The sequence below is a fragment of the Dermochelys coriacea genome, chromosome 8 (genome assembly GCF_009764565.3).
Source record: "Dermochelys coriacea isolate rDerCor1 chromosome 8, rDerCor1.pri.v4, whole genome shotgun sequence".
Classification (NCBI taxonomy): domain Eukaryota; kingdom Metazoa; phylum Chordata; order Testudines; family Dermochelyidae; genus Dermochelys; species Dermochelys coriacea.
Window position 1 is genome coordinate 84,314,283 of NC_050075.1, and position 26,728 is coordinate 84,341,010.

General features: G+C 39.3%; 1 protein-coding gene across 1 annotated transcript in view; it reads left to right on the plus strand.

Annotated features, from left to right (window-relative positions):
* PIGK (phosphatidylinositol glycan anchor biosynthesis class K) overlaps positions 1–25,981 on the plus strand; it is a 132,453-nt gene extending 106,472 nt beyond the window's left edge. The window contains exon 11 of the mRNA XM_038414421.2: positions 25,177–25,981. Coding sequence (XP_038270349.1) covers positions 25,177–25,293 — 117 coding nt within the window. The 3' untranslated portion in view covers positions 25,294–25,981. The remainder of the gene's footprint in view (positions 1–25,176) is intronic.
* The last annotated feature ends 747 nt before the right edge of the window (positions 25,982–26,728 follow it).

Genomic DNA, 26,728 nt, shown 5'->3' on the forward strand with positions numbered 1-26,728 from the left:
ATATTTTAACCCTTTTAATGCCGAAGCATTGTACAAAATGTACAAATTATAATACACATTAATACATAGGAGTATCATGATAATACATATCATTTACGGTTTTAGTTTTAATGTATACTTATGTTTGATCAACTTAAACAATGGTTTCATAGTACTACGCACCATTAATGTGACGGAGGAGGTTGTTCGAGCACAGGCACATAATGTTTGGAGTAACAGAAAGGTGATTGTTTGAGTCGTAAGTTGTTTTCAACACAAAGGCACTGTCGATACTCTGATTTCATTCCAGTGAGTGATGAAAATCCACTTTCACACAGATAAGTTGTAGCAAATGGTATCAAAACCTTGACACCCTGTCTGACAATTCACGGAACTCTGCTCGCATTTGGATCCAAAACTCATCCAATGGCTTTTGTTGGAACTCATTCTTGAGTCTATCATCAATTGAGATGTCCAGGAGATTCTCTTGTTCTTTTATTGACAATCTTGCAGCATGGGCAATGCAGAAAAATTTGTGAAAGGGTAGTGGACTCACCTGTTTGCATTGAGGGAAAGTATTCACGTAATTGCCTCACCAGTTCAGTGAGATGTTGCTTGATGTCACCTTTAACACTGTCCTGCAACTGTAGTTCCTTCATTGTCAGGAATTCATGCATGTTTGGGAAAATTTCAGTGTTTTCCTCCAAACAGCGAGCCCTTTTTATCATTGACTCAGTTTTGTCCTGGATATTGAAGATGGTTGTATTCAGCCCATAAATTCCTAAACTTAGCTCATTCAGGCGAGAGAATATATCTGACAAGTAGCGCAGACTGTGTCCTGCAGACAGTGAGAGAGTGGGAATGGGTAGTCTGTAAAGAATACCTTGACCTTGGAGTGAAGTTCAAAGAAACATGGCAAGAGCTAGCCCCTTGATAGTCATTGAACATCTGTGTGGAGCAGTAGATTGACATGCTCGCTTCCCATCTCATTACATAGAGTGGCAAAGATTCTGGAATTCAAGGGTCGAGGTTTTGTAAAGTCCAGCACCTTCTGCAAGTTGCTAGGCATACTTTTTGGCAGCAAGTGCTTCCCTATGTATACTGCAGTGCACCCACATCGCATTGGGAGTGACTGCTGTGATATGTGTCACTACTCCACTATGCCTACCTGTCATTGGCTTTGTCCATTGGTGCAGATACCAATACAATTTGACCAGATGTTATCATATTGGTTTCATGAAGCTCTCAAGCAACCAGAAATCTCCTTAGCTCCTGTTCTGGTAGGCAGTGACTGGCAAAACAAAATGTCCTCCTGTATTGCACCTTTGTAAAGGTACCGCACATACACCAGAAAGTGAGCTAAGCCTGCCATGTGTGTGGATTCATCCAGTTGCAGAGCAAAGTACTGGCTGCTAGTGACATGGTTCACTAATTGAGTTAGGATATTATTGGCCATATCATCTATTCAATGTAACACTGTGTTGTTTGACAATGGCACTAACTGAATTAATTTTTGGGCCTTCTCTCCAAGCATGGTGCTTACCATGTCTGCAGTCGTGGGTAGTATTAGTTACTCTGCTGTCCTGTGAGGTTTTCCTGACTTCGCAACTCTGTAACTCATTAAGTATGATGCTTCAAGGGCCTTAATATTGTCATCGGTGACAGCAACAGAGTACAAAACTTGCTTGCTCGCCATTAGCTCTGCCCACGTCCAATGAAAAATTCTGATGGTTTACCCTTGTTCATGTTTTGTTTCCAACTGTCTGCATAGAGGAGATTGTTTTAGGCTGTTGTTTGACAGGACTTCACCACATAACACACTGACTGCACATAACTGCAGCTGACTGTATTGTCAATGTTTCTCTTCACAGGCTTAGATCCGCATGTTGAGTCAGTAGTCGTCTCACCAGCAATTTCAGCATGCTTTTCATCACTGATACTTTGGGTGTTCTGCTTTAGCCATATCTTTAGCCATCTGTCCATATTTCACTCTTTTATGTACAGATATATAGTGCGATGTATACAACTGGAACCTTCCCCTTCCCTGTCCCCTCCCTCCCCCGAGCTCAGTTAGACTGAACAGTTGCTGAACCTGCGCTGTACAGTGATTTGAGGTGAGGGCTCTGTATGTCAGCGTCTCTGTGTATCTGTGTTCTCACTGTACATCTTGAAGTCAATATAACACATTCCCCTAGAGTTTTAAACCTTTATCTGAGTAGCCTATTATGAAAATGCCAAAAATAAAATAATTAAAAAAAATCCACCATTACACAATTTCTCTCACGTACCTCCCAGAGATGTCTTGCATCCCCCAAGGGTAACACACATCCTAGTGGATTGTGCTCTATTCCTTTCCCAGGTTCTATGCTGTGATGTTACAGAGCACAGATCTCTATATGTTAAGTTCTGTAGGGACTGTGCCAAGGGACCAGTCTTTTGTTGTAATCTCATTGTTAGAAATGTCAATTTGATATTCTCAAGGGTTTTAACCAAATACAATCTCTGTTGTGCTCTATAAGGGTCTCCAAATGCTGGTGATATATGAAGTGTGGCAGTATCTAGACCGAGTGATATGCAGCTAATGCTGTTATGGCTGTCTGAATTCCTTTGCCTCTATCAGCTGATGTCAGAAGAACCTTTTCTCTACTTAGAGGTGCAAATGAGGGCAGGTTGTATCTAATACTGTGTTACCTCAGCAGTGCAGTTCAACATCTTCTTTGCCCTCATCCTGACAGCAGCACATTTGACTAAGGCTTGAGGCTTTTTGGTGCAATAACTCACAGATATCTTTCTTCTCTGTGCGATAGCCCTTTTCCATTAAGCATATAATTTATTTTTTTCATTATTCTTTGCTCCTGTGGGATTCATTATGCTACATTTGTCTGCATTCATCTGCATTTGTCATTTATTAGCCCAGGTTCTTATTTAAATGTTCTAAATCTTTGTGCATGTGTCTGCATCATTCTTCGTTTATTTGCTGTTTCTTCAAATTTTGAGTCAGAAGAGTGAATGCTATTTAGGTCACTCTGGTGAGTTGTCTCCTGTGGGAATAACTGAATAGGTTTCCAATGCATAATGATATGCAAATAATGTACTTCTATCTTGCATGGGAATATACTAAATATATATGCAAGCTCTGTATGACTTTAATAGGGTTCGCAGCATCATAATATACCACGTGCTGTTGTTGTATATCTGATATATGTACGAGTGTGTGTGTGTATGTGTGTTCACTGTAGCTGAGGGCACAGGAATCTATGTAAAATATTTCTCTGTGAGAATTTAATATGTGAGCAACATACTGTACTCTGACAGGTTTCAGAGTAGCAGCCGTATTAGTCTGTATTCGCAAAAAGAAAAGGAGTACTTGTGGCACCTTAGAGACTAACAAATTTATTAGAGCATAAGCTTTCGTGAGCTACAGCTCACTTCATCGGATGCATTTGGTGGAAAAAACAGAGGGGAAATTTATATACACACACAGAGAACATGAAACAATGGGTTTATCATACACACTGTAAGGAGAGTGATCACTTAAGATAAGCCGTCACCAGCAACGGGGGGGGGGGAAAAGGAGGAAAACCTTTCATGGTGACAAGCAAGGTAGGCTAAGAACAAATCCGCACAGACACACCCCTAGAACCCCGATATTTCAGAATACCACTGGGGTATTCTATTTGCTACCCAAGATCCATAAACCTGGAAATCCTGGACGCCCCATCATCTCAGGCATTGGCACCCTGACAGCAGGATTGTCTGGCTATGTAGACTCCCTCCTCAGACCCTTCGTTACCAGCACTCCCAGCTGTCTTTGAGACACCACTAACTTCCTGAGGAAACTACAGTCCATAGACGGACTACAAGCCGTCAGGAACAGTATCCCCGATACTATCACGGCTAACCTGGTGGCTGAACTTTGTGACTTTGTCCTCACCCATAACTATTTCATATTTGGGGACAATGTATAACTTCAAATCAGCGGCACTGCGATGGGTACCCACATGGCCCACAGTATGCCAACATTTTTATGGCTGACTTAGAACAACGCTTCCTCAGCTCTCATCCCCTAATGCTCCTACTCTACTTGCGCTACATTGATGACATCTTCATCATCTGGACTCATGGAAAAGAAGCCCTTGAGGAATTCCACCATGATTTCAACAATTTCCATCCCACCATCAACCTCAGCCTGGACCAGTCCACACAAGAGATCCACTTCCTGGACACTACGGTGCTAATAAGCGATGGTCACATAAACACCACCCTATATCGGAAACCTACTGACCGCTATTCCTACCTACATGCCTCTAGCTTTCATCCAGATCATACCACTCGATCCATTGTCTACAGCCAAGCTCTACGATATAACCGCATTTGCTCCAACCCCTCAGACAGAGACAAACACCTACAAGATCTCTATCATTCATTCCTACAATTACAGTACCCACCTGCTGAAGTGAAGAAACAGATTGACAGAGCCAGAAGAGTATGCAGAAGTCACCTACTACAGGACAGTCCCAACAAAGAAAATAACAGAACGCCACTAGCCATCACCTTCAGTCCCCAACTAAAACTTCTCCAACGCATCATCAAGAATCTACAACCTATCCTGAAAGACGACCCATCACTCTCACAGATCTTGGGAGACAGGCCAGTCCTTGCTTACAGACAGCCCCCCAATCTGAAGCAAATACTCACCAGCAACCACACACCACACAACAGAACCACTAACCCAGGAACCTATCCTTGCAACAAAGCCCGTTGCCAACTCTGTCCACATATCTATTCAGGGGATACCATCATAGGGCCTAATCACATCAGCCACACTATCAGAGGCTCCTTCACCTGCGCATCTACCAATGTGATATATGCCATCATGTGCCAGCAATGCCCCTCTGCCATGTACATTGGCCAAACTGGACAGTCTCTACGTAAAAGAATGAATGGACACAAATCAGACGTCAAGAATTATAACATTCAAAGACCAGTTGGAGAACACTTCAATCTCTCCGGTCACTCGATTACAGACCTGAGGGTGGCTATCCTTCAACGAAAAAGCTTCAAAAACAGACTCCAACGAGAGACTGCTGAATTGGAATTAATTTGCAAACTGGATACAATTAACTTAGGCTTGAATAGAGACTGGGAATGGATGAGTCATTACACAAAGTAAAACTATTTCCCCATGTTATTTCTCCCCCCCACCCCACCCCCCACTGTTCCTCAGATATTCTTGTTAACTGCTGGAATTAGCCTACCTTGCTTGTCACCATGAAAGGTTTTCCTCCTTCCTCCCCCCCCCGCTGCTGGTGATGGCTTATCTTATGTGATCACTCTCCTTACAGTGTGTATGATAAACCCGTTGTTTCATGTTCTCTTTGTGTGTATATAAATCTTCCCTCTGTTTTTTCCACCAAATGCATCCGATGAAGTGAGCTGTAGCTCACGAAAGCTTAGTCTCTAAGGTGCCACAAGTACTCCTTTTCTTTTTGCGTATACTGTACTCTGTATGGGAAGTGTTAAAGCCAGTGGTAGGTCTGATTTACTTGCTTGCATAAGCCACAGGAATTACATTAAGCACCAAAAATAAAACTGAAGATGCCTATCCCATTATCACTTGAGTTGATTTCACTAGTAGAGTTTCTCCATGTGTGGAGAAGAAGAATAAACTGAAAAAATGATGCAAGTTCAGAAGCTGCCTTTTAAAATTACTTGTTCCACTAGATATTGCCAGCGTGTGTGTGTGTGTATTGTAAGGCTTGTGAGGAAAAGTACTTTTAAAAATGAAAGTTCTTTTTAGCTGCCTTTATACTAGTTTCTAGAACAATCCTCAGAATAGATGCTTTCTTTAAAAAGCCTTTTTGTGTAAGAGAATGTATTCTTCCTAAAACTTCATTTCCCTGAAATTAACTTATATATCCACTGAGAATGGCTTACAAAGGGAGGCTTAGTGGTTTAGACGTCCATCAAATAAACTGCATAACTAAAGAGAGAAGATGCCAAGCCTCATGCTCTTGTACTTGAAAGTATTGTGTTCCCTCTCGTGGGAACTCAAGATTAGAGAAATTATAAAGACTTTGCACAAAAACAGAGAGTTAAAATTAATTTTTGCCTAAGCAGGGAAGTGTCAAAAGCCTATTATGGTAATTTTTCAATTTTGTCTTAACTAGTCACACATTTTAAAATAGTTTACAATTGAGAATAGGCATAATTGATGTGAGGTTTTTTTTCCAGTCCAGCATAAAATGTAGTTTAGATGCACTTGGGGGTTTCAGGCAAAGTAACTGTACTAATTAACTAGTTGATATTTTTCATATCATAGTGAGAAAATTTGCCTAATGGGTTGAAAATCAGATTCCATGGAACAGTTTTCCCTATTGTTAATTACATCTTATGTACAGACATCAATCTGAGGTGGAGACAAATTGAATACCAAAACACTAGTCAAAACAAAAATGTATTTCATAGTGCTGGAATTTTCAGCTGCAGAGACTGAGTTGTTGTTATCTCTTAACTAAACAAAAATGTTGAAAGTCAACATGGAAACAACATTTTTTTTTAATCTAGCAATTCTTCCAGAATTTTTCTACTAGAAAACGTTGACTTTTAGAAGTTGAAAATATCAAGGAGTGAAGAGGTTCTAACAGATTTTCTAATAAATTAATTTACTCATTAATGGTCTAATACAATTAACATTTTTAAAGGTGTGTCTACATCTCTGCAACCCATGCAATGCTGGGGAAGAGTTAATGTAGTTAAAAAAACAACAACTTGATCCAAGCAAAAGTTGGAGGGATTTTTTTCTAAGTAAGGGAAGACCTTCTGATTTATCAAAACTTCTAAATTATGTAATGGAATTGGCTTTTTATTTTGTTGAACAAGGTGTTTAACAATAGACATGGTGAAAAGTACTTATTCCGTCAAAGCTACTCTTATCCTGTGATCCAGTTAACTGTACTGTATCAAACTCTTTCCCTTTACTTTCAATGGGACAAGCATTTGACTTTGAATGCTGTTTGTAGTATTAAATACTAAAATGTACAATGTTTTAAATTATTTTTATTGGCAGACAGGATTTGGGAATTGTATATACATATAAACTGCAACCTTTCCCTCCCTGAGAGCCAGAAGGCCAGATTTTAGCTGTAAGTCCTTGCTTAGAGCAAGGTGAGAAGTGGCCAAGCAACAGTGGGAATTGCTGAAGTTCTTGCTGGCTAAGCCAGAGTTCCTCTGTGGTCTTGTTTACACTTGGAAATTATATTCTGTTTGAAGGGCAAAGATCTGTTGCAGTGGTGTACACAAACTGTAACCTGCAAAAGTGGCAGAGCTCCCATTCCAATATGCACTCCCTGGGCTTTTATTGACTTTTGTGGCAAGCCATGACCCAGAACTGCTTTTACTTCTTTCCCCATTATGCACCTGTGGAGAGCTGGCCATGTTCTTGTCACTGCACCCTTTCTTTTCGCAAATAGCTGTGGATGAGAGTTGCCCGGCTATTCACCAGAGCACTGTCCCATGCGTTTTGTGGTGGGCATGGAGTTAAGGGTCATATTTGATGTTGACCTCTTCCCCATAGGCTTAGTTATCTTATTAGCAGCAGTATGGGTGTCACATTTATTTAAATAAAAGGAGTACTTGTGGCACCTTAGAGACTAACAAATTTATTTGAGCATAAGCTTTCATGAGCTACAGCTCACTTCATCAGCTCACGAAAGCTTATGCTCAAATAAATTTGTTAGTCTCTAAGGTGCCACAAGTACTCCTTTTCTTTTTGCGAATACAGACTAACACGGCTGCTACTCTGAAACCTGACATTTATTTAAATGTATTCACAGAATTCAAAAAAATGAGTAGCTTTGTGAAGTACTTGAGATCCTCAGATGAAGGGTGATGTATATGCACAAAACATCAGTAGTCTTTATTACTAACTTTATTGCATAAATACTACTACTCACATGGGGCCTTAGGACCCAGTCCTGCAAGCTTATGCACCTGCTTACCTTCAGACATGTGATTGGCCCCACTGATTTCAATGGGGACCACTTGTTACACAGATGCAGGAGTGGGGCCTTTGTTAATAAAACATGATTATTCAAGCAATGTGCAGAAGACTGTCCAAGAAATAAGATGTAGTTTCAGTTTTCTGACTATAATTTAGTGTTCTTGCACATTTTCATTACTTTATATAATAAATAACTTTGGCATTTATTAAATATGCATTTGACTTTATTCTAAGTGTCTGTATGACCGCTTCAATGATAGGCAAAATGTACTTAAATAGGATTTCAGTGAACAGTAAAATTAACAATTCTGGCTTTGCTAATTTAATGTGCTGCGCACAGCATTTCTTCTTCTGAGTATAAACAGAAACAACAGAAATTGTTACCTGTAAGCCCACATTGATAAAGTAATGCTGCTGTTACTGTGACCATGTTTTGATGTAAATCTCATCAATTTAATCTTGGTATATTTAGCACTGTTGTAATGGCAATTATCTTTTTAGACACTCTTGGGTGTAGACACTCCTAGCTCCAAATATATTTACACATTTATCTCCTTTAATTGTCATGTAATTTTGATGAGAGTTATATTGGTGTGTTTTGTGTTAAGTTAATTATATTTTGTTTACCCTTCAGTAGCACATTGTCGGGATTGTGGCAGTGTAATGCACAAGCCCATCTTGACAAAACTGATGAATAGCTAGAGATAGAGGTATTGGCAGGCTGCTCACCAGTGCCATGTCTAGAATTTGTTTTCCTTAATAATTCAGAAAGGCTGGAATTCGATCAAATCATTTCCATTTTCAGAGTGAACGGAAAGAGTAAATGAATAAAGACTCCAGTAATGGAACCATTGTGTTTGTGTTGTCGAACAGGCAGGGCAGCGTCACATTTTATTGTTCCCTGTGAAAATTATTTCTGCATATGGTTTCTTTGTGGAATCAGTTTCTGCTCTGTTGGCTAGATTTCTCTTTGCTGGGTGTCACTTTCACCTAGCCCAACCCCCTACTAGTGGTGGTGGGTTGGGCCCATTCCACCTCAGTAACTGTAATCCACACCTCAGTGCCCTGGGAGCAGTTCAAATCCATTGGCTCTACTATGTCATTTTGTTAGTGGCAGTGCCTTTGAGGAGGTTCATGCAGAGAGTGCTCCCAGTACCAGCAGAGTACATGCATGTACAAAGATAAAAATGGGCTTGTGAATATGGGTGATATGGAATGGCTGTAGGAAGTGGCTGTTTATTAACTGCTAGAGTTTAAAATGGACGTGCAAGTGGGATGGGAAGTACTTTTGTTTAAATTAATAAAACTGGGGTTTAAAATGGTGCCTGAGGATGAGTGAAGGCTTTGGAGGAGTGAGCTGTTATGCTGGAGTAGAGCAAGCTCCATTTTTTTGTTTAATACAAATTATCTTATTTTGTAGTATCGTAAAACTAATTTTTAGTCAGTTTGCTGCTCATATGTATAAGGGGACTAATAGTATTGAGTTTGGAGCAGACATAGTGTAGACAGGTATTGCACAGAGAACTCTGCCACTGCTCCTAAATCCTAACCTGCTACGCTGTTGTGCTTTTCCAGCTGAGGAACTAATATAGTTGTTGCAATTCCAAACGCCTCTATATTCCTGGGTTACAGTATCCCCAGTCTAACACTGGAGGGCATGTAGTTGCACCCTCATTCTGTCCTGGTCCTTAGAGTGAGTGCATGAGAGTGTGTGTGTACATATGATTGGTAAAATGAAATGAATTTATATTATGGTGTACAGTATATCCTATCAGTATAGATGATGACAATATTGTAATGTTTTTATATTGGTTACTTTACAGCTAAGTATAATAAAAACAAATATAATAAACATAAATGGTTGTTTATCCCTTTGTATTTAAAAATGGATATAGATTGTTAGTTTGTGATGTGTTGTCTTTTCTTGTCTCTCTGTTCTTTTTAAATGGCTATAACTTTGTTCCTTCTTGATAATAATTCTTGCTCCTATAGAATACCTACCTTGATCTCATTGGAGATCTTTGGTGCATTTTACTCTGAAGGCCTTGGTGTTCTATTCTGAATACTTTGAAAAAGAGAAATATTTTCTGCATCCTCAAGAAAACTGGTCATGAAGGGTGGCAGTTGTTTTTTGAGGGCTGTTTTTGTGCTAGAGCTAACCTCTTGGGTTGTGTCTGCTGTTGTCCTTGGGGTGAACATGGAATCTGTGCTGTTGAAGAGACAGGGATTGACCATCACTGTAGATAATCACAGATCAATATATGGAGTTGTGAATGATGTGTTGAGTTCCTAAACTGAGTGATTTCAGAAAGCAGCTGGATTTTTTTGCCAGACTTGCATGCACTAAGTTGAGTGAGTGAATGCAAAAATCACATAGCTCAGGGTTGTGGGGGACTGCAGGAGAGTCTTTTCTTCAGTCTGCATTGCTTTTGCCACTCTAATCTCTGTATTTTTCTTCTTCTTTCAAAAGCAAAAGCTTCCTTTATTTTGACAGCCCCCTGTGCTTTCTCTGCCAAATATGCTGTCAGGGTTCCCTCCCTACTCTGAACGCTGGGGTACCGACATGAGGACCCACATGAAAGACCCCCTAAGCTTAATTCTACAAGTTTAGGTTAAAAACTTCCCCAAGGCACAAATTCTTCCTTGTCTTTGGACAGTTAGAGGGCTAGGGACACCCAAGCATCCCTGACCATCATGGCTAATAGCCATCGATGGACCTATCCTCCATGAACTTATCTAATTCTTTTTTAAAATCCAGTTATAGTTTGGGCCTTCACAACGTTTCCTGGCAAAGAGTTCCACAGGTTGGCTGTGGGTGGTGTGAAGTCATATTTTTTGTATTTGTTTTAAAGTGGCTACCTATTAATTTCATTGGGTGACTCCAGTTTCTTGTGTTATGTGAAGGAGTAAATAACACTTCCTTATTCACTTTCTCCACATCATTGATGATTTTATAGACCTCTATCACATCCCCCCTTAGTCATCTCTTTTCCAAGATGAATAGTCCCAGTCTTTTTAATCTCTCTTCATATGGAAACTGTTCCTTACCCATATTCATTTTTGTTGCCTTACTTTTTCCCATTCTAATATATGTTTTTTGAGATGGGGTGACCAGAGCTGCACACAATATTCAAGGTATGAGCATTCTGTGGATTTATACAGTGGCATGATGATATTTTCGGTCTTACTATCTATCCCTAGCCTAATGGTTCCGAACATTCTGTTAGCTTTTTTGACTGCTGCTACACACTGAATGGATGTTTTTGGAGAACTATCCACATTGACTCCAAGATCTCTCTCTTGAGTGGTAGACCCTGTGATTTTAAATGTGATTGTTTTTCAATGTGCATTACTACTTTGTATTTAGCAACTGAATTTCATCTGCCATTTTGTTGTCCAGTCATCTGCTTTTGTGAGATCACTTTGTAACTCTTCGCAATCTGCTTTGGGCGTAAATATCTTGAGTGGTTTTGTATGATCTGTAAACTTTGCTACCTCACTGTTCACCCCCTTTTCTAGATCATTTATGACTATGTTGAACAGCCCTGGTCCCAGTACAGATCCCTCTCTGTTGACCTCTCTCCATGCTGAAAAGTAAGCATGTATTCCTACCCTTTGTTTCCTGTCTTTTAACCAGTTACTGATCCATGAGAGGATCTTCCCTCTTATTCCATGACTGCTTAGTTTGCTTCAGAGCCTTGGTGAATAGACCTTGTTAAAGGCTTTCTGAAATTCCAGGTACACTATACTGGATTGCCCTTGTCCATATGTTTGTTTGACATCCTCACATAATTATAATAGATTGGTGAGACATGATTTCTTTTTACAAAAGCCATGTTGACTCTTCCCCAACAAATTATGTTAATCTATCTGTCTGATAATTCTGTTCTTTAATATAGTTTCAACCAATTTGTCTGGTACTGAAGTTAGGCTTATTGGCCTGTAATTGCCAGGATCGCCTCTGGAGCCTTTCTTTAAAAAAATGGCATCACATTAGCTATCCTCCAGTCATCTGGTACAGAAGCTGATTTACGTGAGAGGTTACAAACCACATTGGTACAGCTGTGCCACTGTAAGCTTGCTAGTGTAGATGTGGCCTTAGTCCTTTAGCTCAAGTGACAGAGGCCTGTGCTCTTGCTGCCTTGGTTTTGTCCCTGATGTGGATTCTCTTTTGGTTCATTAGAATTACAGTGGGGAGAAAATGTGAAGATTTGTCTCAAGCAAAATAACTATGAGCAGGATGTTCAAATACAAGCATTTTAAATAAGCTGTTCAAATCCCCCATTTAACTGGACACTTATAATAGATACATAAATCTCACTTATATGCATATATATCAGAATACAGGCATTTTTCAGTCACTCATGTCTGAAAACTGTGACCATGGTGTGATGAAAAACAAGGTGTATTTGATTAAAATACAGAAAATTAGCTCTGTGGGTCTTGAATAAATTGGGGAATTTATTGAATAATAAGTGCATTCAACAGAAGACTTCTATTCTTTTGTCTCCAGAACATACACACACTTGTTTAGTGTCACTTCCCTGTATCACAGGGGTGAAGATTAATGTTTAATTGTAAAGCACTTTAAAATCCTTACAAGGTACCGTAGAATTTTGGAGACATACCCTATTAATAAATCGGGTAAAAGTAAAGAATGAAATTGTCATCAGTGTATTGAACAATCATTTTGGAACAGAAATTAATTTCATAAAATGGCTTATTGAATGAAAAATTTAGACACAGGAAATGACAAGCAAAGCCATCATGACATAATTATGCTATTTCTACAGTGATCTTTCAAATTTGAAAGCAAATACATTTATTTAAGATGCAGTTGTTGGTGTTAACGTATTTAAGTGTAACTAGCATTCTCTCCAGTATGTTGTCTGAGTTTTTGTTGTTCTTTCATAATTATTTTACTCAAAATGTGGGGCATCAGTAATCATGACATTATTGTTAATAAGTTAAAAACTGGGGGGATAAGATGAAAATGCTCTACATTGTTTTACAGATTAACAGGAATCCTTTATGTTGGAATTCCATTACGACTTTAATCTTACTTGGGCACCAAAGAGGATTAAGTTATTACTAGATGGCTGGAATTATTATTTTCCTTAGCCCCCAAAATCAAGAATATAACTGACAAATGAGAACTTCATACTTTCATTAGATGCATTGGGCATGTATATTATGGTATGTTTATATATGATGTGTATATTTCATTTTGAGAGTGAATTTTGTGCCTTCTTTTCAGAATTATAATGATTACCTGATTTGCAATGAAAAATTGCAACTAAATCTGAATTGCTATTAGAATGTCCTTAAAAATATGTAATATGCATGCTGCTTACATGGAGCCCTGTGTAGTGAATTCTGATTGGCTTTTCCAATGCGAGTGTTTAATTTTTTTTTCTCCTGTTGGATGGTGTCATTTTTTTTTGAGGGCATGGGACATTTCGTTTTCACTGTCTGATCTGAGAAAGCCTGGTATTTTAAAGATCTCTTCTGAAGCATGGAACTGTTTTGTTTCTGACTTGAGAATGAAATTTGAAATGTCAGGTCTTTAGTGCGGATTACAAAATATAAGAATGGCAAAGAAGAAAAGGAGCCTTTTGTCCATCAGTGAAGAAGAGGAAAAGATGACAAAGAGAAAAATTTCAGAAAGGAAAATTACTGGGAAGAAAATAAATAAATTCACCAAAAATATTACATAAAACCCATCTCAATGATGTAGTAACACAGTTCTACAGTACCAAACAGGAAGCTTGCTTCAATTCTCTCATCTGATCGCTGACCCCCTAAGCTATCAGAGGCTGGGAATTCCACAGAGGTGGCACGTATGTCATGTACTGGACCCTTGGAACACAATGCTATTTTGTTTCTGTAATAGTAGATATGGATATTCAGCCCTTAGATTTTGTGACATAAGCAAACACCATGGGCTAGATTCACAGCGGGACTTAAGCACCTAACTGCCACTTCAGATGACAAGTTCAACATTGAGGCGCCAGTGCTCAGTTCCCACCTAACCCTGTAGGTGCCTGAATTTCGGCAACTGGGCATGTACACAATCTCCTCATTTCAGACAGCACCCAGCAGCTCAGTGTCTGAATCATGCCTGTGCCCCAGCAGAATTTTCAAACTAGACATTCCCCTACCTATCTTGTCTTTGGAGCCTGCTCTGGTAGGTGGGAAGATGGTTAAGTGGTGGTCCCCTCTCTCTTCCCCCCGCACAACATTAACTCAGTGGTAGAGCACACACCTTGGATGTGGGAATCCCGGGTGCAGTTCTCCCCCTCCCTGATCTGAACTTGGAGAGATTTGAACTTGGAGAGTGCCCTAGCGAGTGAGCTGTGGGGTATTCTGGGTAGGTCTCCCTCAGTCTCTGCTGTTGAAGCTGTTCCTACTTGCCTTTGAAGAATGGGTTACAGGCCATGATTCTCTCCTCAGCATTTCCTACTTCCTAACTTAGGCAACTCCCTGGGTGGCTTTTGTGAATCCCATTCTAAGGCATCTAACTCTCCCCATGCATTAGGGAGTCTGCAAGCCTAATTCCAGGTTATGAATTCCGCTAGGTGATAGGGCACCTAGGAGTTAGTTATTGCAATGCCTAAATCCCCTTTGTGAATCTAGTCCAACTGGCTAGGTCTGGGAAGAAACTTTCCCTGTAAGCATGTTACTGCATAAGTGAGGTCACTTTTGAGGTTTGCTCCCTTCCTTTGAAGCATATGCCACAAATCACAGTTGGGAATAGGCTACTGCTCTGTTCCAGTATGGGAATTCTTGGGTTCCTAACCAAATACAGTAGTTACATTTCTGTGAATTGCAGTGCCTACAATCGCCATCAAAATGTGGACACATGAGTTTAACTCAGTCTTCTGGCCTAATAGTTGTTCTTTTTCATGAAGCCTTCATGTTGAAATCAGTGGGGAGTTTTGCCTTGGTAAAGACTACAGGATTGGGACCTTAATGACACCTTAAAATAACTTTTTTTTTTTGCATGTGAAATAGATGCACACTTTTAAATTTGAACTTTTATTCTGAAACCATTTTCTAACTTAATTGCTACTGTAGCTTTAGTCCATATGTACTGTATGTTTTCTGAAAAGTTCTCATTGAAAATCTTGGATGCTTTCCATTAGGATCCCTACAGACCCAGCCACACTGTTTTATTCTCTCCTTAATTACAATACTTGGAGCAGCTCTCTGTTAACTGTTTTGAAGTTCCATAGAATAATGATTCTATCAGAACTATAAAGAGTGTGACAGAAAATATTCACAGTAGGAAGCTCACTGTTGCTTAGCTACCTACCTTTTTAATTCGGATTCTCTAGGAATTTGATAATGACTAGCCCTTAAGCTACTAAATGTATTTTAAGCTACTAAATGTATTTCATGACATATTGTGCCATTTTATGTGTGCATTTCACCTTTGTGTCACAGCTATTATTGTAGGAATAAAGAGGGCATTTATAATGGGATTCGCAAAAAGAAAAGGAGTACTTGTGGCACCTTAGAGACTAACAAATTTATTAGAGCATAAGCTTTCGTGAGCTACATCCGATGAAGTGAGCTGTAGCTCACGAAAGCTTATGCTCTAATAAATTTGTTAGTCTCTAAGGTGCCACAAGTACTCCTTTTCTTTTTGCGAATCCAGACTAACACGGCTGCTACTCTGAAACTTATAATGGGATTATATGTAGTGTAAATCAAAAATCTTAACTACATCAATTATACAAGCCACTCTTAGGAAAGTTCTCATGTGGGTACTACTCAGGTGAAATTGCTAGATAGAGAAGTAGTCTGAACTAAAAGAATTATGGGCCTGATCCTCCAGATATTTACCACTACTGTGAATAGTCCCACTGAAAGTGATAAAACTACCCTTATTAGTAAGTGTTACACCAAGGGTAAATATATATGGGATCGGGCTCTGAAACTTTTAAGTGCATGCACGCACACCCATCTACATAATTTATAATTATATTTAATTAATTGCAAGTGAAGGATCACAGCATCCTAATATTTTGTCCATCCAGGCTTTTACAAGGAGCATGAAGTGGTTGGGTTTAGAAGGAGTTTTGCTTGAATAAGGACTGCAAGTTAGGATCCATGTCAGTCAGTGTGCAACTGTGCATAAATGCAAAATACTGGATTTTTAAAGGATTCAGGAGGCAAGATTTGTGTGTTGGCAATTACTTTCTGATCAGCCCTCTTGCTAATATCTATACAGGGCCAGATTTCTCAGAGAGATTTCTTAATGTGTTTCCACACAATTTGTGTATGCATCTGTGTACTCAAAAAAAGGTACATTCGCACATAAGTACTGGTATTACACAAACGCGTGCCCCCATTATGTGGGTACAAATGGGTATATGAAATTTTTGCCCCTGAAGCAGTCCCTTTGATTTAGTATATTCTTAAGGTCAGAAAGGACCATTACAATATTCTAGCCTGACCAAAGAATTTCACCCAGCAATCCTTGCGACAAGCTCAGAACTACTGGTTGAGCTAGAACGTAAATCCAGTTTTGATTTAAAGATTTAAAATTTGGCCCCTAGCTGTGGGGCACTTTATAATTGTCCCCTTCTCTCGGTGCACCTATTTGCATTCTGAAAACATCTTCTAAAACCTCCTTCCCACTTCACTGAAAAAACAGCAGCATTTGTGACAGAAAAGAAACAGAAATGCTTAGACCAAAATGTTAGTTATTGTAAAATTCAAATAATTATTCTAATGACTGACATCTGAAAATTGTTTTGCTTACCTACACTTCTGAAATTCTTGATGTTCTGTGTTTAAAAATCAAGCCAACCCTCTTGTCTATAAGCTATGCCCTGTTAGTCTCTGTCTTAATACTTTCTGTACATATGAAGATTGTTTAGGCAATTTTTAAGCTATCTCATTGTGTGTTTTTACATAGACTGTGAAATATGGCTCCACGTAAATACATCAAGTTGAGGAGCATGCTCACTTTCTCTGAATAATAATGTGTTTTGTTTCATGAATAAGCATTAGTGGATAAAGCAAGTGCTTATAACAGAACTTGATTTGACTAACATTTGCCTATGTGGGTTTTTTTCATTGTTTCTCTTTGAATTTTGTGTGTATTGTCATGGTGGTGGTGGGTTTTTTTGTGGTTACCTTTTTAACTTTTAAAAATTTAGTACAAAGAAAATAATTGTAAAGTCAAAGTGATTTAGAACACACACCTGATAATGTTTGGGCAATGGAAATCAAGCAATAGAAGAGGTTTTAAATAAATCATTATTACTGTATTTAAAATGCTAAAACATCATCTATGTACCTGATAATTTTTAAAATAATTTAAATTTTGGTTTAATATAATCCCAGTATTGTTTCCTTGTACTCCTCCATCGGTCTGTCTCTATCCATCTGTTGTATCTTGTCTTATATTGGGATTGTAAGCTCCTTGGGGCAAAGACTGTCTTTCTGTTTTTGTTTGTACAGCACCTAGCATGGTAGGATCCTGTGTTAGGATATAGATATTCAGGCCTGTCTGTAAAGGCCTATACTCTAAGAATTTAGGTGTATTCTTATTACTTAGCTAGTTATAGAGGTATAAAAGAAAGAATCAAAATCACTCTCTGCTGGTGTAAGGGCCTTCTCTTACTGTGACAGTCTGAGGCCCTGTTCTTAGGCTAAGGCCTTTGGCTAAGCAGCAGAGGCAGCCATAAGCTGGGAAGTGACCGGTCACATCCTCACATTCCAACCTAGTCACACTGAAATACGGCAATCTGGGGCTGTTAGAAAGGTGATCTGATCTATCACCTCCAGAGAAAGGAAAGAGCCTAGAGGATGTAAAAGGAAGTTTAGTTTGATAGTTTTCTGTTCAGTAAGAACTCACTTGTCAACAGACACAGCTGGGAAACGCTTATGTCTTTGTAGATGTAATTGTGAAATCCTCACTTCTGTATTGTTTTGTCATTATAGTTCCCACTTCACTATTGTTTGTTTGTATAATCTCTGTCTGGTTCTGTGATTGTTTCTGTCTGCTGTATAATTAATTTTGTTGGGTGGAAACTAATTCTGGTGGGATATAATTGGTTAAATAATCATGTTACAATATGTTAGGATTGGTTAGTTAAATTTCAGGAAAATGATTGGTTAAGGTATAGCTAAGCAGAACTCAAGTTTTACTATATTGTCTGCAGTCCATCAGGAATGGGAGGGGGAATGGGAACAGGGAATGGAGATGGGGAAATTGGAATCATGTTTTGCTAAGGGGGGGAATGGGAACAGGGACAGAAGTAAGGCTCTGTGGTGTCAGAGCTGGGAAGGGGGACACTAAGGAAGGAAACTGGAATCATGCTTGCTGGAAGTTCACCCCAATAAACAGGATCTTAGGGAGGTAAACGTTTTAAATTAGAGCACTAATTATATTGTTTTGAGCCAGTCATAAACTTTTATTTTCGGAATCTTGCATACAAGTTTTGAGAGTTTCAGAAAATTCTTTCAGAAAACTGTTTCATCTTCTGTGCTCATTTTATGTGTTCAGTAGTTGTGGGATGTTTGTGACACCATAGTTGAAAATGTTGGTACATTTAATTATAATTATGTACTCAGCAGCATTACTGACAATTTTAGGTGTGCAACAGAGGCACCTCTTGGACTTGAACATAGCAGTGGTTTAATATTCACATATAGTTTTTAAAAAAAGAAAAGGAGTACTTGTGGCACCTTAGAGACTAACAAATTTATTAGAGCATAAGCTTTCATGAGCTACAGCTCACTTCATCAGATGCATTTGGTGGAAAAAACAGAGGAGAGATTTATGTACACACACACAGAGAACATGAAACAATGGGTTTATCATACACACTGTAAGGAGAGTGATCACTTAAGATAAGCCATCACCCACAGCAGGGGGGGGAAAGGAGGAAAACCTTCCATGGTGACAAGCAGGTAGGCTAATTCCAGCAGTTAACAAGAATATCAGAGGAACAGTGGGGGGTGGGGTGGGGGGGAGAAATACCATGGGGAAATAGTTTTACTTTGTGTAATGACTCATCCATTCCCAGTCTCTATTCAAGCCTAAGTTAATTGTATCCAGTTTGCAAATTAATTCCAATTCAGCAGTCTCTCGTTGGAGTCTGTTTTTGAAGCTTTTTTGTTGAAGTATAGCCACTCTTAGGTCTGTGATCGAGTGACTAGAGAGATTGAAGTGTTCTCCAACTGGTTTTTGAATGTTATAATTCTTGACGTCTGATTTGTGTCCATTCATTCTTTTACGTAGAGACTGTCCAGTTTGGCCAATGTACATGGCAGAGGGGCATTGCTGGCACATGATGGCATATATCACATTGATAGATGCGCAGGTGAACGAGCCTCTGATAGTGTGGCTGATGTGATTAGGCCCTATGATGGTATCCCCTGAATAGATATGTGGACAGAGTTGGCAACGGGCTTTGTTGCAAGGATAGGTTCCTGGGTTAGTGGTTCTGTTGTGTGGTGTGTGGTTGCTGGTGAGTATTTGCTTCAGATTGGGGGGCTGTCTGTAAGCAAGGACTGGTCTATCTCCCAAGATCTGAGAGAGCGATGGCTCGTCCTTCAGGATAGGTTGTAGATCCTTGATGATGCGTTGGAGAGGTTTTAGTTGGGGGCTGAAGGTGATGGCTAGTGGCGTTCTGTTGTTTTCTTTGTTGGGCCTGTCCTGTAGTAGGTGACTTCTGGGTACTCTTCTGGCTCTGTCAATCTGTTTCTTCACTTCAGCAGGTGGGTATTGTAGTTGTAGGAATGCATGATAGAGATCTTGTAGGTGTTTGTCTCTGTCTGAGGGGTTGGAGCAAATGCGGTTATATCGTAGCGCTTGGCTGTAGACAATGGATCGAGTGGTATGATCTGGATGAAAGCTAGAGGCATGTAGGTAGGAATAGCGGTCAGTAGGTTTCCGATATAGGGTGGTGTTTATGTGACCATCGCTTATTAGCACCGTAGTGTCCAGGAAGTGGATCTCTTGTGTGGACTGGTCCAGGCTGAGGTTGATGGTGGGATGGAAATTGTTGAAATCATGGTGGAATTCCTCAAGAGCTTCTTTTCCATGGGTCCAGATGATGAAGATGTCATCAATGTAGCGCAAGTAGAGTAGGGGCATTAGGGGACGAGAGCTGAGGAAGCGTTGTTCTAAGTCAGCCATAAAAATGTTGGCATACTGTGGGGCCATGCGGGTACCCATCGCAGTGCCGCTGATTTGAAGGTATACATTGTCACCAAATGTGAAATAGTTATGGGTCAGGACAAAGTCACAAAGTTCTGCCACCAGGTTAGCCGTGACAGTATCGGGGATACTGTTCCAGACGGCTTGTAGAATTATAACATTCAAAAACCAGTTGGAGAACACTTCAATCTCTCTGGTCACTCGATCACAGACCTAAGAGTGGCTATACTTCAACAAAAAAGCTTCAAAAACAGACTCCAACGAGAGACTGCTGAATTGGAATTAATTTGCAAACTGGATACAATTAACTTAGGCTTGAATAGAGACTGGGAATGGATGAGTCATTACACAAAGTAAAACTATTTCCCCATGGTATTTCTCCCCCCCACCCCACCCCCCACTGTTCCTCTGATATTCTTGTTAACTGCTGGAATTAGCCTACCTGCTTGTCACCATGGAAGGTTTTCCTCCTTTCCCCCCCCTGCTGTGGGTGAGGGCTTATCTTAAGTGATCACTCTCCTTACAGTGTGTATGATAAACCCATTGTTTCATGTTCTCTGTGTGTGTGTACATAAATCTCTCCTCTGTTTTTTCCACCACATGCATCCGATGAAGTGAGCTGTAGCTCACGAAAGCTTATGCTCTAATAAATTTGTAAGTCTGTAAGGTGCCACAAGTACTCCTTTTCTTTTTGCGAATACAGACTAACACGGCTGCTACTCTGAAACATATAGTTTTTAGTCTCTAAATCTGTAATCCTGTTACTCAAGAAATTTTTATGTTTAAGATAACTGAGCATGCAGCTTCACTACTCTCAACTATTTTCCTTTATGTTGCTTTAGTCTTTGTATCAATAATATATCCAGTACATTTTAAAGTTGTGCTGCATGGCTTTGAACAGATTATTTTGTGTCCTTGAATTCAAATGTAAAAGCATTACTGTACCGGACTCCATTTTCTCTTGGAATTTCATGGGGAAAGCTTCAGTACATGGCATGACAAAATGTAAAACCATACTCCTAGGTCACCTTATAAATATTTATTCATATAAATTCTTTAAAGAAATTAAATTATGTGTTCTGTACAAAATAGAAGAGAGGCTTTTAGTGTCACTGACTGCAAATTGAAGTCATTTTTCTAGAAGGGTCAGGTGCCACTTTGTGGTAAGGATTTGTCTCAGCTCCAAGAAGAGAAAGATTGATAGTACAAAGAGATTGATGAAATGAGCAATGCAATATGCATACGAAGTTGTGGGTTAATTAGGAGAATTTAAACAAGAAAGTTCCTTTGTGTGGAGAAGTGTTTGGGAGCTGTTACTCTCAGAACTGAGGTACATTGGCAGCTTTGCACATTTAGACTTGATTTTCTTGAGATATTTACATGGAGATGTGTGGTAGTGAATACCAATGAAGGGGTTTGGTATCAACAGCAGATACGTTTAATAGTTAACGATAGTTTCTTAGCAAATGTAACGGTGTATATATTTACTTTGCCATAAATCTTCTGCTTTATTACTATTAATGTAAATTATAATCTAAGTTTCTTGATTCTCTCAGCAGGGAAAATAAATTCAATTACATTTCATGGACTTGTTTTTCTGGTTTGTGTCCTAAGCCCCCCGTTTCCATTTGTTTTGTTTATGCATAACAAATATTATACTTAACGAGAAATTTTCTCTTGATTTAAAATAAAAAAAAAACTATCCAGATCTATCCAGCTTTAGAAAATGGAGGCAGAGAAATCCAAAGGCTTTTGTTGTTGTTGATTGAAAAGCTGTTTTGAAAGAACAGACGCTGCAAACTGCACCTATGGCTTTAAAGTTCCCAGCCACCTGGTGCATTTAGTGGGAAACAGGAAGCTTCCCATGCAGAATTTTCATGCAGAAATTGGAACTGTGGAGTATTTTGTATTTGTAAAAATTTACCTGAGCGTAAGATGACTGTTTTAATTTGATGGGTTTCAGAGTTGCAGCCGTGTTAGTCTGTATTCACAAAAAAGAAAAGGAGTACTTGTGGCACCTTAGAGACTAACAAATTTATTTGAGCATAAGCTTTCGTGAGCTACAGCTCACTTCATCGGATGCATTCGATGGAAAATACAGTGGGGAGATTTATATACACACACAGAGAACATGAAACAATGGGTTTTATCATACACACTGTAAGGAGAGTGATCACTTAAGATGAGCTATTACCAGCAGGAAGGAGGAGGGGAAGGAGGAAGACCTTTCGTGGTGATAATCAAGGTGGGCCATTTCCAGCAGTTAACAAGAACGTCTGAGGAACAGTGGGGGGTGGGGTGGGGGGAGAAATAACATGGGGAAATAGTTTTACTTTATGTAATGACCCATCCACTCCCAGTCTCTATTCAAGCCTAAGTTAATTGTATCCAGTTTGCAAATTAATTCCAATTCAGCAGTCTCTCGTTGGAGTCTGTTTTTGAAGCTTTTTCGTTGAAGGATAGCCACCCTCAGGTCTGTAATCGAGTGACCGGAGAGATTGAAGTGTTCTTCGACTGGTTTTTGAATGTTTATAATTCTTGACATCTTATTTGTGTCCATTTATTCTTTTACGTAGAGACTGTCCAGTTTGACCAATGTAATGGCAGAGTGGCATTGCTGGCACATGATGGCATCTATCACATTGGTAGATGCGCAGGTGAACGAGCCTCTGATAGTGTGGCTGATGTGATTAGGCCCTATGATGGTGTCCCCTGAATAGATATGTGGACAGAGTTGGCAACGGGCTTTGTTGCAAGGATAGGTTCCTGGGGTAGTGGTTCTGTTGTGTGGTTGCTGGTGAGTATTTGCTTCAGATTGGGGGGCTGTCTGTAAGCAAGGACTGGCCTGTCTCCCAAGATCTGTGAGAGTGATGGGTCGTCCTTCAGGATAGGTTGTAGATCCTTGATGATGCATTGGAGAGGTTTTAGTTGGGCGCTGAAGGTGATGGCTAGTGGCGTTCTGTTATTTTCTTTGTTGGGCCTGTCCTGTAGTAGATGACTTCTGGGTACTCTTCTGGCTCTGTCAATTTGTTTCTTCACTTCAGCAGGTGGGTATTGTAGCTGTAAGAATGCATGATAGAGATCTTGTAGGTGTTTGTCTCTGTCTGAGGGGTTGGAGCAAATGTGGTTCTATCATATAGCTTGGCTTTAGACAATGGATCGTGTGGTGTGATCTGGGTGAAAGCTAGAGGCATATAAGTAGGAATAGCGGTCAGTAGGTTTCCTATATAGGATGGTGTTTATGTGACCATCGCTTATTAGCACCGTAGTGTCCAGGAAGTGGATCTCTTGTGTGGACTGGTCCAGGCTGAGGTTGATGGTGGGATGGAAATTGTTGAAATCATGGTGGAATTCCTCAAGGGCTTCTTTTCCATGAGTCCAGATGATGAAGATGTCATCAATGTAGCGCAAGTAGAGTTGGGGCATTAGGGGACGAGAGCTGAGGAAGTGTTGTTCTAAGTCAGCCATAAAAATGTTGGCATACTGTGGGGCCATGCGGGTACCCATCGCAGTGCCGCTGATTTGAAGTTATACATTGTCCCCAAATGTGAAATAGTTATGGGTGAGGACAAAGTCACAAAGTTCAGCCACCAGGTTAGCCGTGACATTATCGGGGATACTGTTCCTGATGGCTTGTAGCCCATCTTTGTGTGGAATGTTGGTGTAGAGGGCTTCTACATCCATAGTGGCCAGGATGGTGTTTTTAGGAAGATCACTGATGGATTGCAGTTTAATTTAATTTTACTTCATGCTACAAAAGTAAAATGCTTATGGTATAGAAGGAGAATCTGGTGCAAGCTTTAGGTAGAAAATGTATATATTCTATGCATGACAGATGGCTTTTCTAATAACAAGAAGCCAAATTCCTCCTCAGAAAATGAACAAAAACTAAGCAAGAACTTCAGTACAGTATTGGTGCCATTTAGACATGCTCTATTTCTTTAGCAGTTCTACTTTACCAGCATGTGTTTATTTTTCTTTTAGCAACTCCACCCCTTGCACACACCTAGGATTCTGCGTTACTGTATATGGTGTTGTATGTCTACTGTGTTCAGGAGGTATTGAGTTATGCTTCTCATAAGAATTGCAACTCTGCTATCTCTGATTTCAGCATGTTTAAATTCTCAGCCAAAATGTTGCATGTACATAGCATGAATTACACAGATCTCAGACAGATTTTGGGCACTCTGGGTCTCTACCTGGCAGAGTTCATTTCCCACCATAGACCATATAAGCTCTGAAATTTTCATGGTGCTGAGCAAAGAGCAGAAGGGATACAAATCTTACCATTCAGTTTGTATGAGAAGGGGCCTGGCTGTCCTGGATGTATTTCACTTGTCTGCAGATAAAAGGATTGTTCAAGGGAGGAGTACTGGTGAGGACCAGACAAGCACAGGCTCTTGGGCTTCCTGAGGTGCAAATCCTTAGGGAAACTACTGTGTTCAAATCAATCATACTGTGTACTATAGTCAATTAACTATTAATTATGTATATATTTAAATAACTATTAATTCATTAAATAACTCAGCACAGAAGCAACATCTGACCATTTCTTTGCTGATGAAAAACCAAACTCCTCCTCTTTTTTTTTTAACTTTCACACTTAAGAATGTATATTTTTAATACCCAACAAAGTTTTACCAAATTCTCCCATAAAATTTCACAGTTCACTTGAGCCCAAGCATGAGAAATTTCAGTCCAAACTAATGTGTGAGGGATTTTTCTTCTAGAAAGTTATGTGCACCTGCAAATAGTGTACAACAAAAGTGGTGTTTCACTCATAGCTATAGTGTCACTCCCAGATGCAGGTGAAGTGACAGGCTGTCAGCTCAGTTCACCCCAGTTACTTTTAACTTCATTAAAAGGATAGATGTTTGGCGCTGGATATCAGCTTTGTAAAGGATGTGCATTTTGTCAATATTTTGCCCTAGTGCAAAGATTTTTTTTTCCAGTTGATAAATCCAAAAAGTATTTAGCATGAAGAACTAACAGTGATACCATTTTTATTTTACAGAAACCAAAACAGAAAGACTGGCATCCTCCAGGAGGTTTTATTCTAGGACTCTGGGCATTGATTATCATGGTTTTCTTTAAAACGTATGGAATCAAGCACATGAAATACATCTTTTAGGTTTTCTGAGCAACCAAGATGATTGCACTGACTGCAACATGGGATGAAAATTGGTGTTATCAAAGGTTCTTTATTTGTGTATTATGTCTGTTTGTAGTGACAAATAATGCTGAAACTCGCATCTAGATGCTCTTTTGATGTTGTGTCATCTGTCCTCCTTTCAGTAAAAAGCCTAACTAATGGTTATACTATTAGATAATTTTATACTTTCTCATTTAAACACATTTTAATGCTGTTTATGAGCAATTTTTCGTCCTGTGTTTTCAGAGACAGCAGGAAAACCGAAGATCTCAGCTGAATCTTTAAAATGTTATGGCTGTTTATGAATTGTAAAAAGGAAGAATTCTTTCCCTTCCACCTCTAAGTAAATCTTTTTAAAAGTTATCCCATCACTGGAACAAAGGTCTAGACAATATGCAGAACCTTATTTAAGTAAGATGTCATTTTATCAATAAAAACTTAAGTCGCTCTACGGACTTCAGGCATGACATATTGAAAACTTGCTCGACAGAAACAAAAATATTGTAGAAAATATTGATTTTTTGTGTGTTAAATGCAATCCTTTAGATCAGTACTTTTACCTAGGGCAATTTTGGGTTTAGGATTCTGAGCCATTAGAATTGAAAACAAAAATATGGCCAAACAATGACCTCATTTAATCTAGTTGAAGAAAAAGCTGCCAAAATGTATAAAAAAACAAAAACAAAAAAAACCCACCATCATTTCATCTTGTCTATTAGAAATCAGTAAATATCTAAAAAAGAAAAGGAGTACCCGTGGCACCTTAGAGACTAACAAATTTATTAGAGCATAAGCTTTCGTGAGCTACAGCTCACTTCATCGGATGCATTTTTTTTCCACCAAATGCATCCGATGAAGTGAGCTGTAGCTCACGAAAGCTTATGCTCTAATAAATTTGTTAGTCTCTAAGGTGCCACGGGTACTCCTTTTCTTTTTGCGAATACAGACTAACATGGCTGCTACTCTGAAACCAGTAAATATCTAATAAGAACAAACCAATAGATATGTCAAAACAGAATTTATAAGACTTAAAATAGTGCAGTTCAGAAACTCTTGAGTACAATAGTACAATTACAACTATTTTAAATCCCTGATACCAGAGACAATTTTCCTCTATGCAAAGAAGATCCAGTGTATTTAATACATTGGAAACCCTTTAATCCAAATTGCATAGCCTTAAGAAGACAGTGTTGCAAGGTCTATGAATGGTTCTATGAATTAATGGTTAATGTATGCTAAGTGGGTTTTGTTCTTAAATTTTACCAATATTAAGTGACAGGAGGACCGAATCTGTTCATATACAGGAACAACAAATGCCAGACAAGAGATTTCTGAAGATGTTTTTCCTGAATGCCGAATGGTTCTGCTCTGTATGTCAAATATAAAGATTAGGTATACAGGAAGGGAATAGTCT